The 16,238-nt window shown below is 43.8% G+C and overlaps 1 protein-coding gene across 1 annotated transcript in view; it reads right to left on the reverse strand.

Annotated features, from left to right (window-relative positions):
• Nucleotides 1-16,238, reverse strand: part of HIBCH (3-hydroxyisobutyryl-CoA hydrolase) — an 89,975-nt gene that overhangs the window by 5,575 nt on the left and 68,162 nt on the right. Inside the window, exons 11-12 of the mRNA XM_034786058.1 lie at nucleotides 3,380-3,499; nucleotides 2,239-2,272 (exon numbers count right to left, since the gene is read on the reverse strand). Of these exons, the coding sequence (XP_034641949.1) occupies nucleotides 2,239-2,272; nucleotides 3,380-3,499 (154 nt within the window). The remainder of the gene's footprint in view (nucleotides 1-2,238; nucleotides 2,273-3,379; nucleotides 3,500-16,238) is intronic.

The raw sequence follows: 16,238 nt of genomic DNA on the forward strand, positions 1-16,238 counted from the left end.
GATGTTAAGAGGTGATTAGCACCTGAAACTCACATTGGCTTTAATGGGATTTGCACAGCCGCTCCCACTTACTGGGAGAAGTGCTCAGCACTTCTCAGGGACAAGCCCTATGTCAGAAGAATGTCTGTTCTCCAGGATGGAAAGCAACAGCACAACAACCATTTGCAGTGGTGGCGATGTGAAACCAGTAACAGCCAGACCTAAAAATTGTTTTGAAAATTCCACACATACATTTCTGCCTAGCTACCTGTGCTATTGCAACTAATCACACGTGCCACTCAATACCTTAGAATTTTTTTTTCATATAGGGCAAATCTTTGTTATCTATGATACTCCTCTGTGTAACTTGGCAAATGCTGTCTTTTAATGGCAACCACTTAAGAATATTGTTCTAATTTTTACATCCACATATTATTCAAGTAGGGCTTGATCCTGTGAGGTGCTGAGCATCTTCATGGGCGTTGAGGGTGCTCAGCACCTTGAAAGATCAAGCTGTTAATGGTGTGTGTGTGTGTGTATATATATATGGAAAAAAACATTACAGTTCATCTTTAAGGGCCAGTTTCTGCCACCCTTCCTCACATTAAATAAGCACCTTATCTGACAAGTGGTCTTAGTGATTTCAGGGAGATTATTCACAGAGTAAGGCACTACTCAGTGCGAGTAGGGGGCAGCTTGGGGTAAAAAATGATTCAAGAGCAATTGATAAAATTGCCAGTTATATATTGCACAATGAAATCTGAATATTTTCTATTACCCATAGGCCTATTCTAATCATCATGTAATCGTGCTATAACACACACAAGAAAGAGATACTATGCAGCAAATGGAAGTTTCCCAGCTGTTGCCCCTTGATGCTTGTTTCTCAATCAGCGATCTGTGTGGTTATCTTGAACACTGGGACAAGTAATCTGTCTCTGTCCTCTGCCCAGTTCCCAGATGATTTTAATGACCTTGTGCATTACAAATGAGAATCACGTCTACTGCTTGACTCTCTCTCTTGGCCTCTCAGTGAGGACTGCCATTTTCCAGACAGATATATCTCGGGGATTGTGCATATTTTCCCATAGATTTAGAACATATTCTAGGAACAGCATCTTTTAAATTGTGCCTGTTTCCTTCTCTTGTTAGCTAGCACAATGAAGCCATACCTGTCCTTTGATAGATACGGTAAGATGCCTGAGGTTCCTTTATTAATAGTTAACATTTAACACCCTTCATCCACAGAGCTTAAATTGCTTTACAAAGGTAGATAAGGATTATTAGAGAAAAGGAGATAATATTTAAATTAATTAAATTCTGAATTAAAATCTCATCTGGGTCCCTCAGTCTTAACTAGATCTGCTGTCTTACACTGTAATCTCCTTAGGAAACCATCTCCATCGGTGTCTCATGCTGTGCTACGTGCATCAGCTCTTACCACCAAGTCCCATTTTACAGATGGGGAAACTGAGACACAAAGACTGAGAGGCTTGCACAAGATCACATAGTGACTCAATGGTAGAGCTGAGGAGAGAACCTTAGTCTGACTCCCAGATCAATCCAATAGACAAAAGCCTCGCTGTTTGCTGCCGGTACCTTTCCTGCCTACGTAATACTGAGAAATGGTTAAAAAAACATCAAAAGTTTATGTACCCAGGAATGTTTTCTATGGTAAGATTTAGGTAATGATAATATATGAGACATTTGCCAAAAATAGTTCCTGTGCTAATGAGTGTGCTTCTATCCTGAAACAACCAATGTATCTGTTGCTAACTTTACCTTTTGATTTTATAAATGGTCTGACTACCTAGCACTCTGGCTGACACCAGAACCGAACTGAATGCATGAGTGATGGTAGATCATGCTTCACATCGTCATTGCTCATTACTGCCCACACTGGATATATCTTGTTCCTTTCAGATGTCCTGGTGCAAATGTTTTCATGGTGCTGTGCTAGCAGTTAATGGTGCAAGGGGAACACGTGTATAAAACACTAAAAATACTTTACATTCACAAGAAAGCCTTTTTCTATCGTGTTACAGAATGACAACAGGCCAGCTGGCAATCTATGGCTGCATGGAGGGAATACAATGAGTAGGATAAATTAATGTATTGACCATATTCACTAAGATGATGGTACTGGATATTACTGTCAACCAAACTGCTGCACTTTTACTTATATCTACAAATGAGCAATAAAACAATGTGTTTTACCCACTATTAACTTTAAGCGATCTTTCTGGTGTGCATCCTTACCTGCTCGAACACCTTCATAGAAGTCATGGCCACTCTGAAAGACAAAGAAACATGTAAACAATACATTCCATTTCACCCCCCTTTCACTGGGGGCTCCTTGTTTCTGTATCAAGTCCATGTTACACAAGCCTCTACCCAACTCCACTTCCACTGCTCTCGTCTTGTTCTCTTACTATTACACTCCTGTGGATGTTCTCACCTAACTGCTCCCTTGTCTCTTCCCTCAATTCTGGCTTTTGCACCTTCTTTCATGCTACACCCTATGTTTGGAACAACCTTCTGAGTCCATCCACCAAGTGCTCTCCTCCCATCCAAAATCTTCCTATACTGATCCATCTTACTAACATAGCTCCAAACCTCCTATCATTTGAACTGCTGTCTTGTGCACTGTGGTTGACTGAATTATGGTCATATCATCCGTCCATGGCACATCACATTGACATTGTATGGGAGTTCCCCACAATGAGGCTCACAGGATTGGTCTTTAGACTGTAAACTCCTCAAGGCAGAGAGCCCTTGTCTTCATTTGTTTTGTGATGTACTGTGTATGCTTATCACACTTTTCAGTTAAATAATTAATAATAATTATCCTGATTGCGTTTTATTAGAAATGGAGTGACAATACTCATTTGAGGAAGGGAGTAATTATATTTTCAGTACGAATGAGGCATGCCACACATTTCCAAGGTCTATCTGAAACAAAACTATCAATTCAAAAATAATATTTTTATGTCATTTCATATTTTATATGACAAAAAGTGACTAAATTAACAGAGCAGGCTTCCTGTCAGGAATCGTACAGGGTTTCATTCAGACAACTATGCTGCTGCACCAGAACTACTTCACCAAGCTAAGTACTGTACACTACTTATTATTTAATTCTCCATATTGTAGCTTCACCATATTTTTCTTAGTAAACCACTGTCCCTCCTATAACCTCGTTTTGCTGGCTACCTTTCCTTCCAGTTGCACAAGCAGGCATACAAATGGAAACTGCCATTTTGAACAAAGACACCACTAAGATACTGACAGTGATATATTTCTCAGCTATATTTGTTGGTATAATTAGTATGGCATTGCAAAAGTGGGCAACCAGCTCCTCATGTCTGGAAGGGGCAAATGTTTTCTACTTTTTTCTTACCATGCATGCCTGGCTCAGTCTGTATTCCATAGTTAGTACATCTTGCAAGTTCATGGAAGCTCCTTCTCTAAGTTGTCTCAAAGTCATTTTTAAGGACGTAGGTGACATTTTATTAATTGTCTGTGGAAGACATTAAACTTCATTTTTTTCTGTATTAGATTTTTGGTTAAATGGTTTTCAAAAATGAAGACAAACGGTTATTTTATTACAGGTGTAATGATACAAAACAACACTTGGCAATACTCTAGCACTTCCATCCTCCCTAAGCTTATCTGCCCTGTCCTCTCCACCTCTACGTAACTCTTACAAACCCACCTCTGCCATGCTGCTATACAAAATCATGTTAATTTGCCCAAAAATCTCTGTTATTCCCCCTTCCCTAATCTTTTATCTATGGCATATAAAAATAGCACTGAAATATCACTGATTTCTAGCAGGCTTCCAAGTGACTTCAAAATAGTCCCTGCTGTTCCTTAATCTTTTATTTTTCTCTTGTGCATTGTTTTTCAGTACTACAGCCCCTCTTTTGATAGAGAACAGAAGTCTATCCTGTGAAGACAGGGCTCAGGCACTAAACTGGCAACCTACTCCACACAGGGACACATGTGCCCAGGCAGACCCTCACGGGAACCTGAGTTCTATGCAGGCATACATTCCACCCCTAAGGAGTAGTTTGCAGGACCGGGGCTCAAATCTAGACTAATTTGATTTGTCAGTGGACTTCTTGATTCATACTAGGGTACATGAGAGCAGAATTTGGCCTTTTATATCAGTTCAGTATGAACTATTACACATTTAAGAATTACAGGCACAAGATCCAAAACATTTTAAAACTCTGATCATTATTTCCATCATCTGCAGCTACAAGAGATCTTGCAGGTAAGCTATGGATACAGTATTCAGGTTTTGTTTAGTGCAATGTTCAGAATAATATGGGAATATGTGTGTTGTCCCAACATTTAAGTTTAAAAAAAGTGCATTTCTCCTTATACTTATTTGCAAAGACTAGATAATTGGTCTGCACTCCTTCCACTAAAAAAAAAAAGAAGAAAAAAAAAATAGTGTCTTTTTAATTTAAATAAATAAATAAACAAACAATTGTCAGAAGCCTATCACTCATGAGTAACTTTCAATTAAAAACAGACCATGTGCCAGATGAATGAAAAAACATAGTTAAGGAATTAGAACTGAGCCCCAAAAATTTCCTTGGAGAAAGGAATGTAAACAGGAGTTCTATTTTTTAATTATGACAAGTAGGTGATTAATAAGAACATAAGAACGGCCATTCTAGGTCAGACCAATGGTCCATCTAACCCAGTCTCCTGTCTTCCGACAGTGGCCAATGCCAGGTGCTTCAGAGGGAATGAAAAGAACAGGTCATCATCCAGTGATCCATATTCTGTTACCCATTCCCAGCTCTGGCAAACAGAGGCTAGCAACACCATCCCTGCCCATCCTGGCTAATAGCCATGATGGACCTATCCTCCATGAATTTATCTAGCTCTTTTTTGAACCCTGTTATAGTCTTGGCCTTCACAACATATTCTGGTAAAGAGTTCCACAGCTTGACTGTATTTTTTAAAATCTTAAAACTTAAGGATTTTATGTAAGCATGAATAAACGATTCACACCATTCATACCACAATAGTATGCTCTGATTTACAAAAGATTGCTTATTACTACAATGGAAAGTGGCAGATGGTAAGATTTACCTATTCATATTATCAGTGAGGATATTAAGCTCTTAATCCACAGACTGAAATAGCAGATTTCCAGTTATTAACACCAAGAAATTTTCTGCTCCTCGCTGCTCTGATTTCTCATTCTCTCTCCCTCCAGATGACAGCTCCTAGAGAGTAATAACCTTGTTTGCCTGTTTACTTATGTCTACTAACTCAACTGCTGTGGAAGGTAGATCCTAGTAACTAGTGATTCAAGTTTTATCACAGTTCTGCATGTATCCATCAGCTGGTTTGAAAGTCAAGCTTGGGGAAATGGTTTGGAAAAAATACATCCTGGCTTGAACTGGTAACTTCCATAACGGATCCATAGCTGTTTTTTTGTACTTTAGCTCCTCTACCTCCCTCCCTCATTCACCCACCCTGACTGCAATTTGCTGCTCTTCAGACCTGTTCAGTGATTCCTAATAAAGCTGCCTTAATTTCCCTTTTTTCCCTTAATTTCCTTTTCTCTTCCTGGCCCCATTTCCACAAAGGGCCCTTTACCCCTTTGCTCAATGGCAAACTCTTGTGTGATCTGGAAATCTTTGCTGGGACCAGACCAGATGTTATATTCAAAATTCTGGACACCTACGAGTTTCCCTGGGTGAAATATGCACAGTGCATTGTGGGGCACCACTGATCAAGGGGAGCACTGAAGCAGGAAAGATTTGAAAACAGCAGTTTACTAAGCTAATGCACACAGAGGCTGCCAAAGAGGTTGGAGGTGGAGGGAGCATTGCTATAAATCTTGTAGAGAATAGAGGAAAGGGAAAGAAAAAGAAGCACAAAAGGTGGGTGTAACGCAGCAAAAATGAGTCACCAATGTATCTATAAATGAACTGATAGTATAAGAGAAAGATCAGATCTGAGGAACAAAATCGAAGAGGAACAGATTGCATTGTGAGGGAGAAATATGGGATGCCGATAAGATATTATGAAGGCCGTTGCCACCCATTCCATTTTTCATGAGATCATCTTTATTTCAGTGTAGCAGTCCTACATACTGCAAGTTGGATTTGCAACACCATTAATCGTCAGAACTTTATCATCGTACGGTGAGGAAAGTAAGTGTAAGGAATGGAGTCCTCCCAGAAATAACAGCTGCAATAGAAGAATTGCTCCCTTTCAGTCACAAAATACAGGTTGCTAAGAAAGTTTCTCATATGCCCCATAGCATCCAGTTTTAGGTTTTCTGGGAAGAAGAGGGTTGTTTGTTTGTTTGAGATGGGTGACAGAAGTAAACTTTTCCCCTCAGGGCCGGCTTTAGGCCAATTCCACCAATTCCCCCGAATCGGGCCCCGCGCTTAAGAGGGCCCCGCGCCCAGTGGCAGGGTCGCCCAGAGTGGGGGGCAAGTGGCAGAGAATCCCTTCCCTGCTAGAGGCACCTTTTTAATTTTTACTCACCCGGCGGCGCTCCAGGTCTTTGGCAGCGGGTCCTTCACTCGCTCCGGGTCTTTGGCGGCACTTTGGTGGTGGGTCCTTCAGTGCCGCCGAAGACCCGGAGCGAGTGAAGGACCCGCCGCCAAAGACTAGGAGTGCGGCCCGGTGAGTACAAGCCCCACGTGTTTTTTTTAAGGTGGTTTTTTTTTTTTAGTCATCCCTGTCGGGGCCCCGTCGAAACTGTTCGAATCGGGCCCCGCACTTCCTAAAGCCGGCCCTGTTTCCCCTCAGCTGTAAGGGAGAAAGAAACGAAAGGGTTAGTTAGAGAGATGAAGAGTTAATTATGTCCTGCCGGGAGAACTGGGAGTGAAAAACCTTACTATATTAAGCGAAAGAGGCGACAAAGCTGGGATCTACAAAGGAACTTAGGCATTGCAACACTGAGGGTCACAGTGCCTAGGAAGTCACAGGAATAACACTGAAATCCACAAGGCCAAATTAGACGCTTAGGTTCCCTAGACAATGAATGGGGAAAGACAGGCACCTTAAAATGCAATCCACAAAGCCAGCACACTAGGTCAGGCTCTGCCTAAGCTAGCCAACGAGATGCCAACGAGAAGAGTGTGTGTTCAGCCCTGCCCTGATCTCAGAGAGCTGCTGAAGTCCAAGCTGCAGGGAGGTGCCTATGTCATCTTAGCGATCCACAAATGGGAACCTGCTGCCTGGAATCAGGCACCTAAGCTGTGTTTGAGCAAGAGAGTTAGGCGCCTGCCTCACTACAGATAAAACAACCAGAGGAGGTGGCGGTGCGGCTGCTGCCGCCACCTTATAATTTTTAACCTCCTCTGGAAGAGGAGGAAATTGAACCTGGGTCTCTCACTTCCCACACAAGTGCTCTAACCACTTGGCTAAAAGTTGAGAGAGAGCACCCTCCCCCACATCAATTCTGAATGGACCTGATCTGGTAGGTATGCTCAGAGGCCCCTACAAGATTTGGCTCCACAGGCAACTCAGGTGGCTAAACGCCTGTCTGCTCCTGGTTTGTGAATCACTCTGAGGCTTAGGCAGGAGATAGGTGTCCAGATACCTACAGGAGGGCAACAGTGCATGTGCTCAGAGGCAGAAACATGGGTGCTGAGGGAACTTTTATTCTGAAAAACTTAGACACCGAGTTTAGCCATCTACAGGGCTTGGCAGAAGTTTTGGATCACAGTGGAGCCAAAACTGGGACTGAGGTGCCTAAACCTGATACTTAGGCACCTAAATCTGGGTAGTAGGGCTTAAGTACTTTTGTGAATCCCACCCAAAGTGTTTTATTAATCTGAGGTTTCCCCTGTTAACTCATTTTAAGTTTAATTGAGCTCAAGGAATCAAGGTTACTCTCCCCTGTATGAATGAGTAATATGTGGCGGGTTTTTTCTTCAAACTATTCAACTTTTTTCAAGCTCTTTCTCCTCCCAAGTAGCTAAAGTAGTAAACGCCATACTGCTGTATCAGGAAAACATAATCTTTGCTGGATTTCTAAGCTTAAAAAGGAAAATACTGGTGTCTAATGTGGCACTTCCCCTTAGAATAGGGAGGAGACACTCGTTACTGGCTTGCTAAAAGAGAGACCAGTCACCTCTATTAATCTGAGATGAACTCATAAGGTTTCTGTTGGTTGAATTAAGAATGATAAGAAGGAAAATGCTGCCCTATCCAGCAGAGTAAAGGAAAACAATTTAAAAGGAACTGTATGGCTAAATTTTTCTGTTGGCACATTAGGAATTGCTCTTCTGAAATGCTGATGGGAACTCTGGTAATTCAGGTGCAATAAACTTCGAGTTTTGGGGAGGGCTGTCTGTGTTTTCTTTGCTGCTTTTATTATTAGCTTGTTACTGTAATCCAGTAGGATCTTGTGATGGCATATAGCCTCAATCCTGGCTCTGAAAGGGTTAATGTGGGTCTGAAAAGCCAGTTAACTCATCTGACTGCACCTGCAGGATGGGCCAGGCACCGGGTGGTGACTATAAAGAAAGGAAGCACAGATGAGAAAGAGGCTGTAGGGAGAGTTGGAAAAAATACTTCAGTGCCTTGTTTGGTGTGAGAGAGTGGAGAGACTGGGTGGATCACAGAGGAAGTTTACGGGGAGAGTTGGCTCTGGAATTCTCTCCTGAGTAACAAAGTCTGACAAGAGGCAGCAGAGATACAGAGAAGCCAGTGCGATGGAGCAAGCTCTGGTGGTGAACCCTGATAATGGGGCAGGACCTGGACTTCCAAGGAGAAAGCCCTGGATGGTGCTCAGTTGAGGAATGGAGATGGATCAAGTCTGAGGAGGGGAGAAGTGGGTTATGTTTGTTCTGTTGGTTTAGGACAGAGGTAGGCAAACTACGGCCCGTGGGACCGTCCTGCCCAGCCCTTGAGCTCCTGGCCGGGGAGGCCCGGCCCCTCCCCCACTGTACCCCCTCCCCTGCAGCCATGCTGCCACACAGGCAGCACTCTGGGCGGCGGGGTTGTGCGCTCCTGCCGAGCAGCACGGCAGCGTGTTTGGCTCCGGGCAGCGCAGCAGCCAGACATGCTGCTCTGACCTGCATGGTAAGGGGGCCGGGGCCAGGGGGTTGGATAAGGGGCAGGCGGTCCCGGGGGGCAGTCAGGGGACAGGAAGCAGGGGGCGGTTGGATGGGGTCGGAGGTTCTGGGGGGCGGTTAGGGGATGGGGGTGGGGTTGGATAAGTGTGGGAGTCCGGGGGGGCCTGTCAGGGGGCGGGGGTGTGGATAGAGGTCAGGGGACGGGGAACAGGAAGGGTTGGATAGGCGTGGCATCCCAGGGACCCTGTCAAGGGGCAAGGGTGTGGATAGGGGTCAGAGCAATCAGGGGACTGAGAGCGGGGGGGTTGGATAGGGGATGGGGTCCTGGGAGCGGTTAGGGGCAGGGGGTCCCAGGAGGGGGTGGTTAAGGGACAAGGAGCAGGGGGGGGTTGATAGGTCAGAGGTTCTAAGGGGGGCAGTCAGGGAGTGGGACGTGGGAGGGGGCGGATAGGAGGCGGGCACCAGGCTGTTTGGGGAGGCACAGCCTTCCCTACCTGACCATCCATACAGTTTTGCAACCCCAATGTGGCCCTCGGGCCAAAAAGTTTTCCCACCCCTGGTTTAGGATTTTGTTGGGGAATTCCAGGCTAGAGCCCTGTGAGTTCTTGCCCTGAGAAAAGGGTGACCCTAGAGAGGGTGTCAGGAGAAGGCCTGAAAAAGAGACTACAAGAGGAAGAAGTCCAAGGAGGCAGTAGAAAGAAGTATGATGAAGAAGCCCTTGGCTTCTAATTATAGGGTCCCTGGACTTGAACCCAGTGTAGTGGGTGGACCTGGGTACCCCTACCATCTGCCAGTGGAGTTGGTGGTGGGAGGCCACTCATGAGAAGGGGATCTGGACAATTGAAAATCTGAGAGAAACGTGTGGGGTCCCTGGGTCCCAAATCAGGCTGAATTCCTTTGTTGTACTTTCTGTTATCCTGTAAAGGGTAAGACTAAAGCATGATCTGTCCATAGGGCTGAGTCATAAGAAGAGTCAGACCATTGCCGGGCCGTTGCCAGCTTTATCAGGGGGTGCTATAGAGGACATGAAGGGGTGCACCAGCAGAGAGTCCAGCTTTCACGGATCCATACATTAATGGAGGGAATTCCTGAATCCAGACTGTCTTGCCCCCTTCATCCCTCTCACACATCTCTTATAAGTATCTGAACTTTCACAAGTTGGTGTTTGTCTCCCAACTTGATTTTAAAATAAAGCAATCACCCTCATTTTGACAAGGGGTCTCATAGCCTGTAAGACTAGTTTATAGGACACTAAAGTGTTTCAAAATGTCTTTTAGAGGGAGCAGTGTTGGTTGTGAGGTATTGTTACAATGCAATACCACTTCATGAACGTCATGACAACACAACACCATTCTCTCATATGCTGAGGTAAGTTTGTCCTGAAGGACACTTTAAAAAATGTCATCAATTAGCTACAGTCAAATGACAGCTCTGACAGTTTTCAGGTTTTCTCATCACTTCTTGATATTGTAGCTCAGTTGCATAGTGGCCTCATTAAGAGTGCCCATTGGACCATATTCTGATTCAGGAAAGCAGCGATACTGTATGTCAGGATTGCACTGGCAAGAGCTGGACAGCCAGCAGTGCAACTGCCTGCAGTATACCTGGATCATTGCCAGTGCTATTAGTTCCACTTATTAACACTAAAATAACTTGCACATCAAAGGCCTAATACTTCCAGAATAATATAGTCTGCATTTGATTTTCAATAATGCCTATGGAATAACCATACCCTGTCCATGATGCACCATAAGAGTATACATTAATAGATTCTAAGGCCAGAAGGGACCACTGTGATCACATAATGTGACCGGCTGTACAACACGGGCCATAGAACTCACTCAAAATTATTCCGAGAGCATCTCTCTTAGAAAAACATCCAATCTTGATTTTAAAATGGTCACTGATGGAGAATCCACCACAACCCTTATTGTTCCAATGGTTAATTACTCCCACCATTAAAAATCTGTGGGGAGTTCTATGGCCTTCGATGTGTGAATAATTTTAATTATATGTTTGCTAGATTAAAGAGCCCATTATCAAATATTTGTTCTCCATGGAGGTATTTACAGACTGTGATCAAGTCACCCTTTAACTTTCTCCTTATTAAGCTAATAGACTGAGTTCCTTGAGTCTATCTCTGTAAAACAGGTTTTCTAATCCTTAATCATTCTCTTGGCTCTTCTCTGAACTCTAACCAATTTTTCAATATCCTTCTTGAATTGTGGACACCAGCACTGGACAGAGTATTCCAGTAGTGCCCAATACAAAGGTAAAATAACCTGTAGTTTTACTTGAGATCTCCCTGTTTATGCATCCAACAATCGCATGAACCTTTTGGCCATAACGTTGCACTGGGAGATCACATTCAGCTGACTATCCACCATGACCCCCAAATCTTTTTCAGAGTCACTGCTTCCCAAGATAGTCCCCCATCCTGTAAGTATGGCCTACATTCTTTGCTCCTAGATGTACGCTTACATTTGGCTGTATTAAAATACATATTGTTGGCTTGTCTCCAGCTTAAAGTGATCTAGGTTACTCTGTAGCACTGAGCCATCCTCTTCCTTATTTACCACTTTAATTTATCAATATACAAACAACGCAAACACAAAATTTGTATTTATTCCTGTATACACTGAACAAATTAAATTTTATCTAAGCTATCTGTAATATGCCACTGTAGTATCTAGACACCAACGGTGAAATCCTCGTCCCACTCAAACAGATAGCAAAGCCCCATGGTTTTCAATAGGGCCAGGATTTCATACAGTGTATCAGAATCTCAGTATCTGGGGTGAAATTTTGGCCCTATTGAACTTGGTGGAAGGATTACTACTGAATTCAAAGGGGCCAGGATTTCGCCCTCTAAATCAATTTACAGACCTTTAGCCAACCCTCCTGACTCTTGCTATGTAAGAAATCTATCAACGAAAGGTTAGTCTAAAAAACCCATCACTCAAAACCTGTCTACAAGAATGATTAGATGATGGCTAATTGGGGTGTGAATCTACCTGTGCTAGCCTTCTGCATGTAACTGTCTGTGTGCATCCTGCTGATGCATATTAGCAGTTCATTAATGTGCTTTGAGCTAGCCATGTTTCAAAACGACAGTTAGACAATGCTGGCGCAAGAACAAATGCATATAAACTAGCCATCAACAAGTTTAGGCTTGAAATTAAACTAAGATTTCTAACAATCAGGGGAGTGAAGATCTGGAACAGCCTTCCAAGGGGAGCAGTAGCGGCAAAAAACCTAACTGGCTTCAAGACTGAGCTTGATATGTTTTCTGGAGGGGATGTTATGATGAAGTTTTCTAGAATTGCATATGGCCTGCTATTAGCAAATATCTCTAAATGGCCTGGAGATGGGACACTAGAGGGGAGGGTTCTGAGTGACTGCAGAGAATTCTTTCCCAGGTGTCTGGCTGCTGGGTCTCGCCCACGTGCTCAGTGTCTAACCTATTGACCTGGGGGAGAAATCTGTCCCAACCATAAATACGGCAGAGTGGCGGAGACACTGGGGGGGTTTCACCTTCCTGTGCAACATGGACCATGGGTCACGTATTGATTTGAACTAGAGTAAATAGTGGATTCTCTGTCACTTGAAGTCTTTAAATCATGATTTGAGGACTTCAGCAACTCAGCCAGAGGTTATGGAGTCTATTGTAGGAATGGGTGGGTGAAATTCTGTGGCCTGTGATGTGCAAGGTGGTCAGACCAAACGATTATGATGGTCCCTTCTGGCCTTAAAGTCTATGAGAATCTTTGTCAAGGATGAAAGCTTTCATTTTAAAAGGATAGAACAGCTTAAAGGTTCTGCTGCTCCTCTTCCTCTCCTGTGCTGCTCTTCCTCCCTGAACGCTGCCCTGTTTGTCCGTCTGTCAGTGCTCCTCCTCCCACCTATTCAGCAGTCACAGGCTGCAGGGGAGGAAGAAGTGGTGGTGCTGAGGCTACACCTCCTTTTTCCACCCTGCAGAAGGGCACTGCAAGTGGGCAGAATGGCTTCCTGTTCCAGGTCCTTAACTGCTCCACTCTACAGCCGGTGCTTGGAGAAGGAGGAAACGCAAAGAGAGCCAGAAAGTAGGTAAGTGGGTGCCTATAACAATCCAGGAGAGGAGCGGGGGAGTACTGACCTGGAAGCAGTGTAAGAGGAAGCCATGGAACGGAGTGGGAAGGACAAAGCATGCACACGTGCAGAAACCTAACCACTACTGTTAAGCGTCAAGACAAATGAATGTTTTGATAATTTCATACCCATCACCCTACCCCCACCGCACAAATGCAGACACAAACCTTGTGAGTGCATGGAGGGGTTTGTGTGTAGTCAAAAGGGCAAGTGGTGGGTGCATGGCTGTCTGTGTGGGTTGGGTGGGTGGGTGTACAAGTGTGTTGAGAGGTGTGCGTGTAAGAGTGGCTGAGGCAGGGGGTGACTATCGGTGTTTCACTGGCAGAATGTTGCGGGCAGATGAAGAGACATGTAAATGTCTACAAGTATCAAGGGGGAGCAGGAAAGAAAGGAAGGATGGAAGAACATGGAGAAAAAAACCAAGGAGAAGAGGTAAGGAACATAGGGAAAGAAAAGGATTCAGGGGAAAAAAGAAGAGAAGGAAAAATCAGTCTGAAGTGAAATTTAATATTGAAAAAGGCAGAGGGCAACTAATTCTAGAAGCTGAAGAAGGATAAAGGAAAGAGAAGAAATTCCAGAAGAAAGGGATATCATTAGGTCAGATTCTCACTCATGCTAGGGCTACTTTGCTTTGCCCCCTGATAGAAAGACAACCTCCAAGCTGGCTTAACCAGCTTCCTGGGGCTGACGCCAGCATGGGGAACCATCTAGGTGGTGTAGGGCCAATTTAGCTGGGGGTATGCCACCCCTTCTGAGCCCCGACTGAGGCACGGCCAGGGCAACAGAAGTGCACCCAGGGAACTGGAATGGCCCTTGGCCAGCTGGGCAAAACTACTGGAGAAGGAGCCAAACACCTGGCCCTATGCCCAGTGTCCTATTCACTTTTCTGCTTTTAATATGTAAAAATGCTATTCTGGGTTAGGAGACTTTTATGGCTCCCTCTGTACCATGTACAATTAGTCACTTGGGGCCTAATCCAATACCCACTGAAGTCAATGGAAGCTTTTGCTGGATGCAGGATCTGGTCCATGGCAATTAAGGCATGCAGACATACAGGTGGAGTGATACAAAAAGCTGTGTCAATAGATATTTTTATAATTGCCTAAAACACTTGAAAAAAGTTTCCTATAACATGTAGCACATGTAGAATCCTTAATATGATGAGGTAGGGTGATGTAAAGGTTTCATGAACAGTCATTTGGGATGACCGTCATAACTCACTCATAAGTAATCTGGTCATCCTAAATTCAGGCCAGTAAACCTTTTAGATCACACCATCATGTGCTCCCTATTTAGAATATGTAAACTCTCCTGTAAGTTAATGTCCAGCAGGTTTTTGGTCTATACATTTGCACGTACTGTAAACTACTTCAACAATTCTGATCCAGACTGGATCAGCTGTGGTTTAAAGAGAGAGAGACTGATTTTCACATACAAATAACTATAATCAGCTATGCTTTCCTGACTTGTCTGCTGTCTTCAGCTGAGTTTTTCAGTAAAAACATTAATTACACAATTTAAGCACAGAAATATCTGCTATTTTTTACTAAAAAAAAAATCAGACCTGGTTTTGTACCTTTTTTAAAAAATACATACAGTTTGGGAATTTAGGTCAACAATAACATTATTAAATTATTATGAAATATTATACAGTTCTTATAAATTATAAACTATACTGCTCTTTGTACCAGGAACACACCGCCTTGTCTCACTAGATGTTACCCTGTGTTCATATCCTGAATATAAGGTTTCAGCTTTTTCGACTATTTTTGAAGACCACTTGAGCCAATTTTCAGCCTAAAAGAGAAATAAGTTTGAGCTACTAATTTAGATCCAGTAAACATAAGAGTCATAATGATTAAATGTCTTTTAGGCACAAATTTTCAATTAAATAACTATGCTGTACTGTAGTATTTAACAAAAGCATGTACTGTAAATTTCTTAATAGGGAAGATGACAATGACTGACACTTATATAGTCCTTTCTTCTACAGAATCCCAAAGCATTTTACAAACTATGGTACTGTGATAGGATCTCTATCCCACTAAGAGGGTTAATGAGAGCTTCAGAACTCAATTAACCTACCTGTTGGCACCTGAACAGGTGTTAAGAAGGTTGGTTAGAAGAGTCACCTGGAAAGGAGTCAAGTTTCCTTAAAAAGACAGAATGGTCAGCTAGTGATAGACCCAGAAAAGATGAGGCTGGGAGTTCCTGCACTGTGGGAATGGTTTGATAGAAGAAAGAAGCAGAGTATCTAGGAAGCCTCCAGAAGGACTCACATTCAAGCCTGGGTAGGGTGGAAGTGGTTTAAGTTTGTACTTTCGGTTTGGAAGAATCCTGTAAGTTATGAAGTATGAAACCTCTGAGGGTATATCTACACTGCAATTAGACACCCGTGGCTACCTCAGCCTGTCAACAGGCTTTTCCTACAGCTCCTTCCCGGGCCAGCTGACTTGAGCTTGGGCTGCAGCAGCGCCGTTTAACTGCAGTATAGACTTCTGGGCTCAGGCTGCTGTTAAATAAACCTACTGTCCAAACCCTGCGAACCCAAGTCAGCTGGTACAGGCCAGCCATGGGTATCTAATTGCAATGTAGATATACCCTGAGAGTCTGAGAAAAATACAGGTACACAGTGGGCCCAAGAAGGAGCTGTAGGAAAGGCCTGTTGACAGGTTGAGGTAGGAAGACATTCAGGGAAGGTAGCACAGAATGGGTTTGAATAAATAAACCTTGTCTTTTCACTATAGGGTCCCTGGGCTGACACCCAGAGAAGTGGGAGGGCCTAAGTTCCCCTATCACTCACCAGTGAATGAACTTTCTCCTTGTATAAGGGGATGAGGACTCATGAAAGCCCTGGGGACAAGAAGATGTAAGGACCAGGGGACCCAGAGTCAAGGGCTGAAAACCTGATGTAAAGTTGCTGGACTTTTTGTTACCCTGGAAGGGGTGGAACTAAAATGTGACCTGGCTGCAGGGCCACGTCATGAGAAAAGAGACCCGCACCGGACCAGACTGAACATTGGCAGGAGGCACACCATGCTACAGCAGAAAGAGCGGCTACAT

Source organism: Trachemys scripta, chromosome 11 (genome assembly GCF_013100865.1).
Source record: "Trachemys scripta elegans isolate TJP31775 chromosome 11, CAS_Tse_1.0, whole genome shotgun sequence".
Classification (NCBI taxonomy): Eukaryota; Metazoa; Chordata; order Testudines; family Emydidae; genus Trachemys; species Trachemys scripta.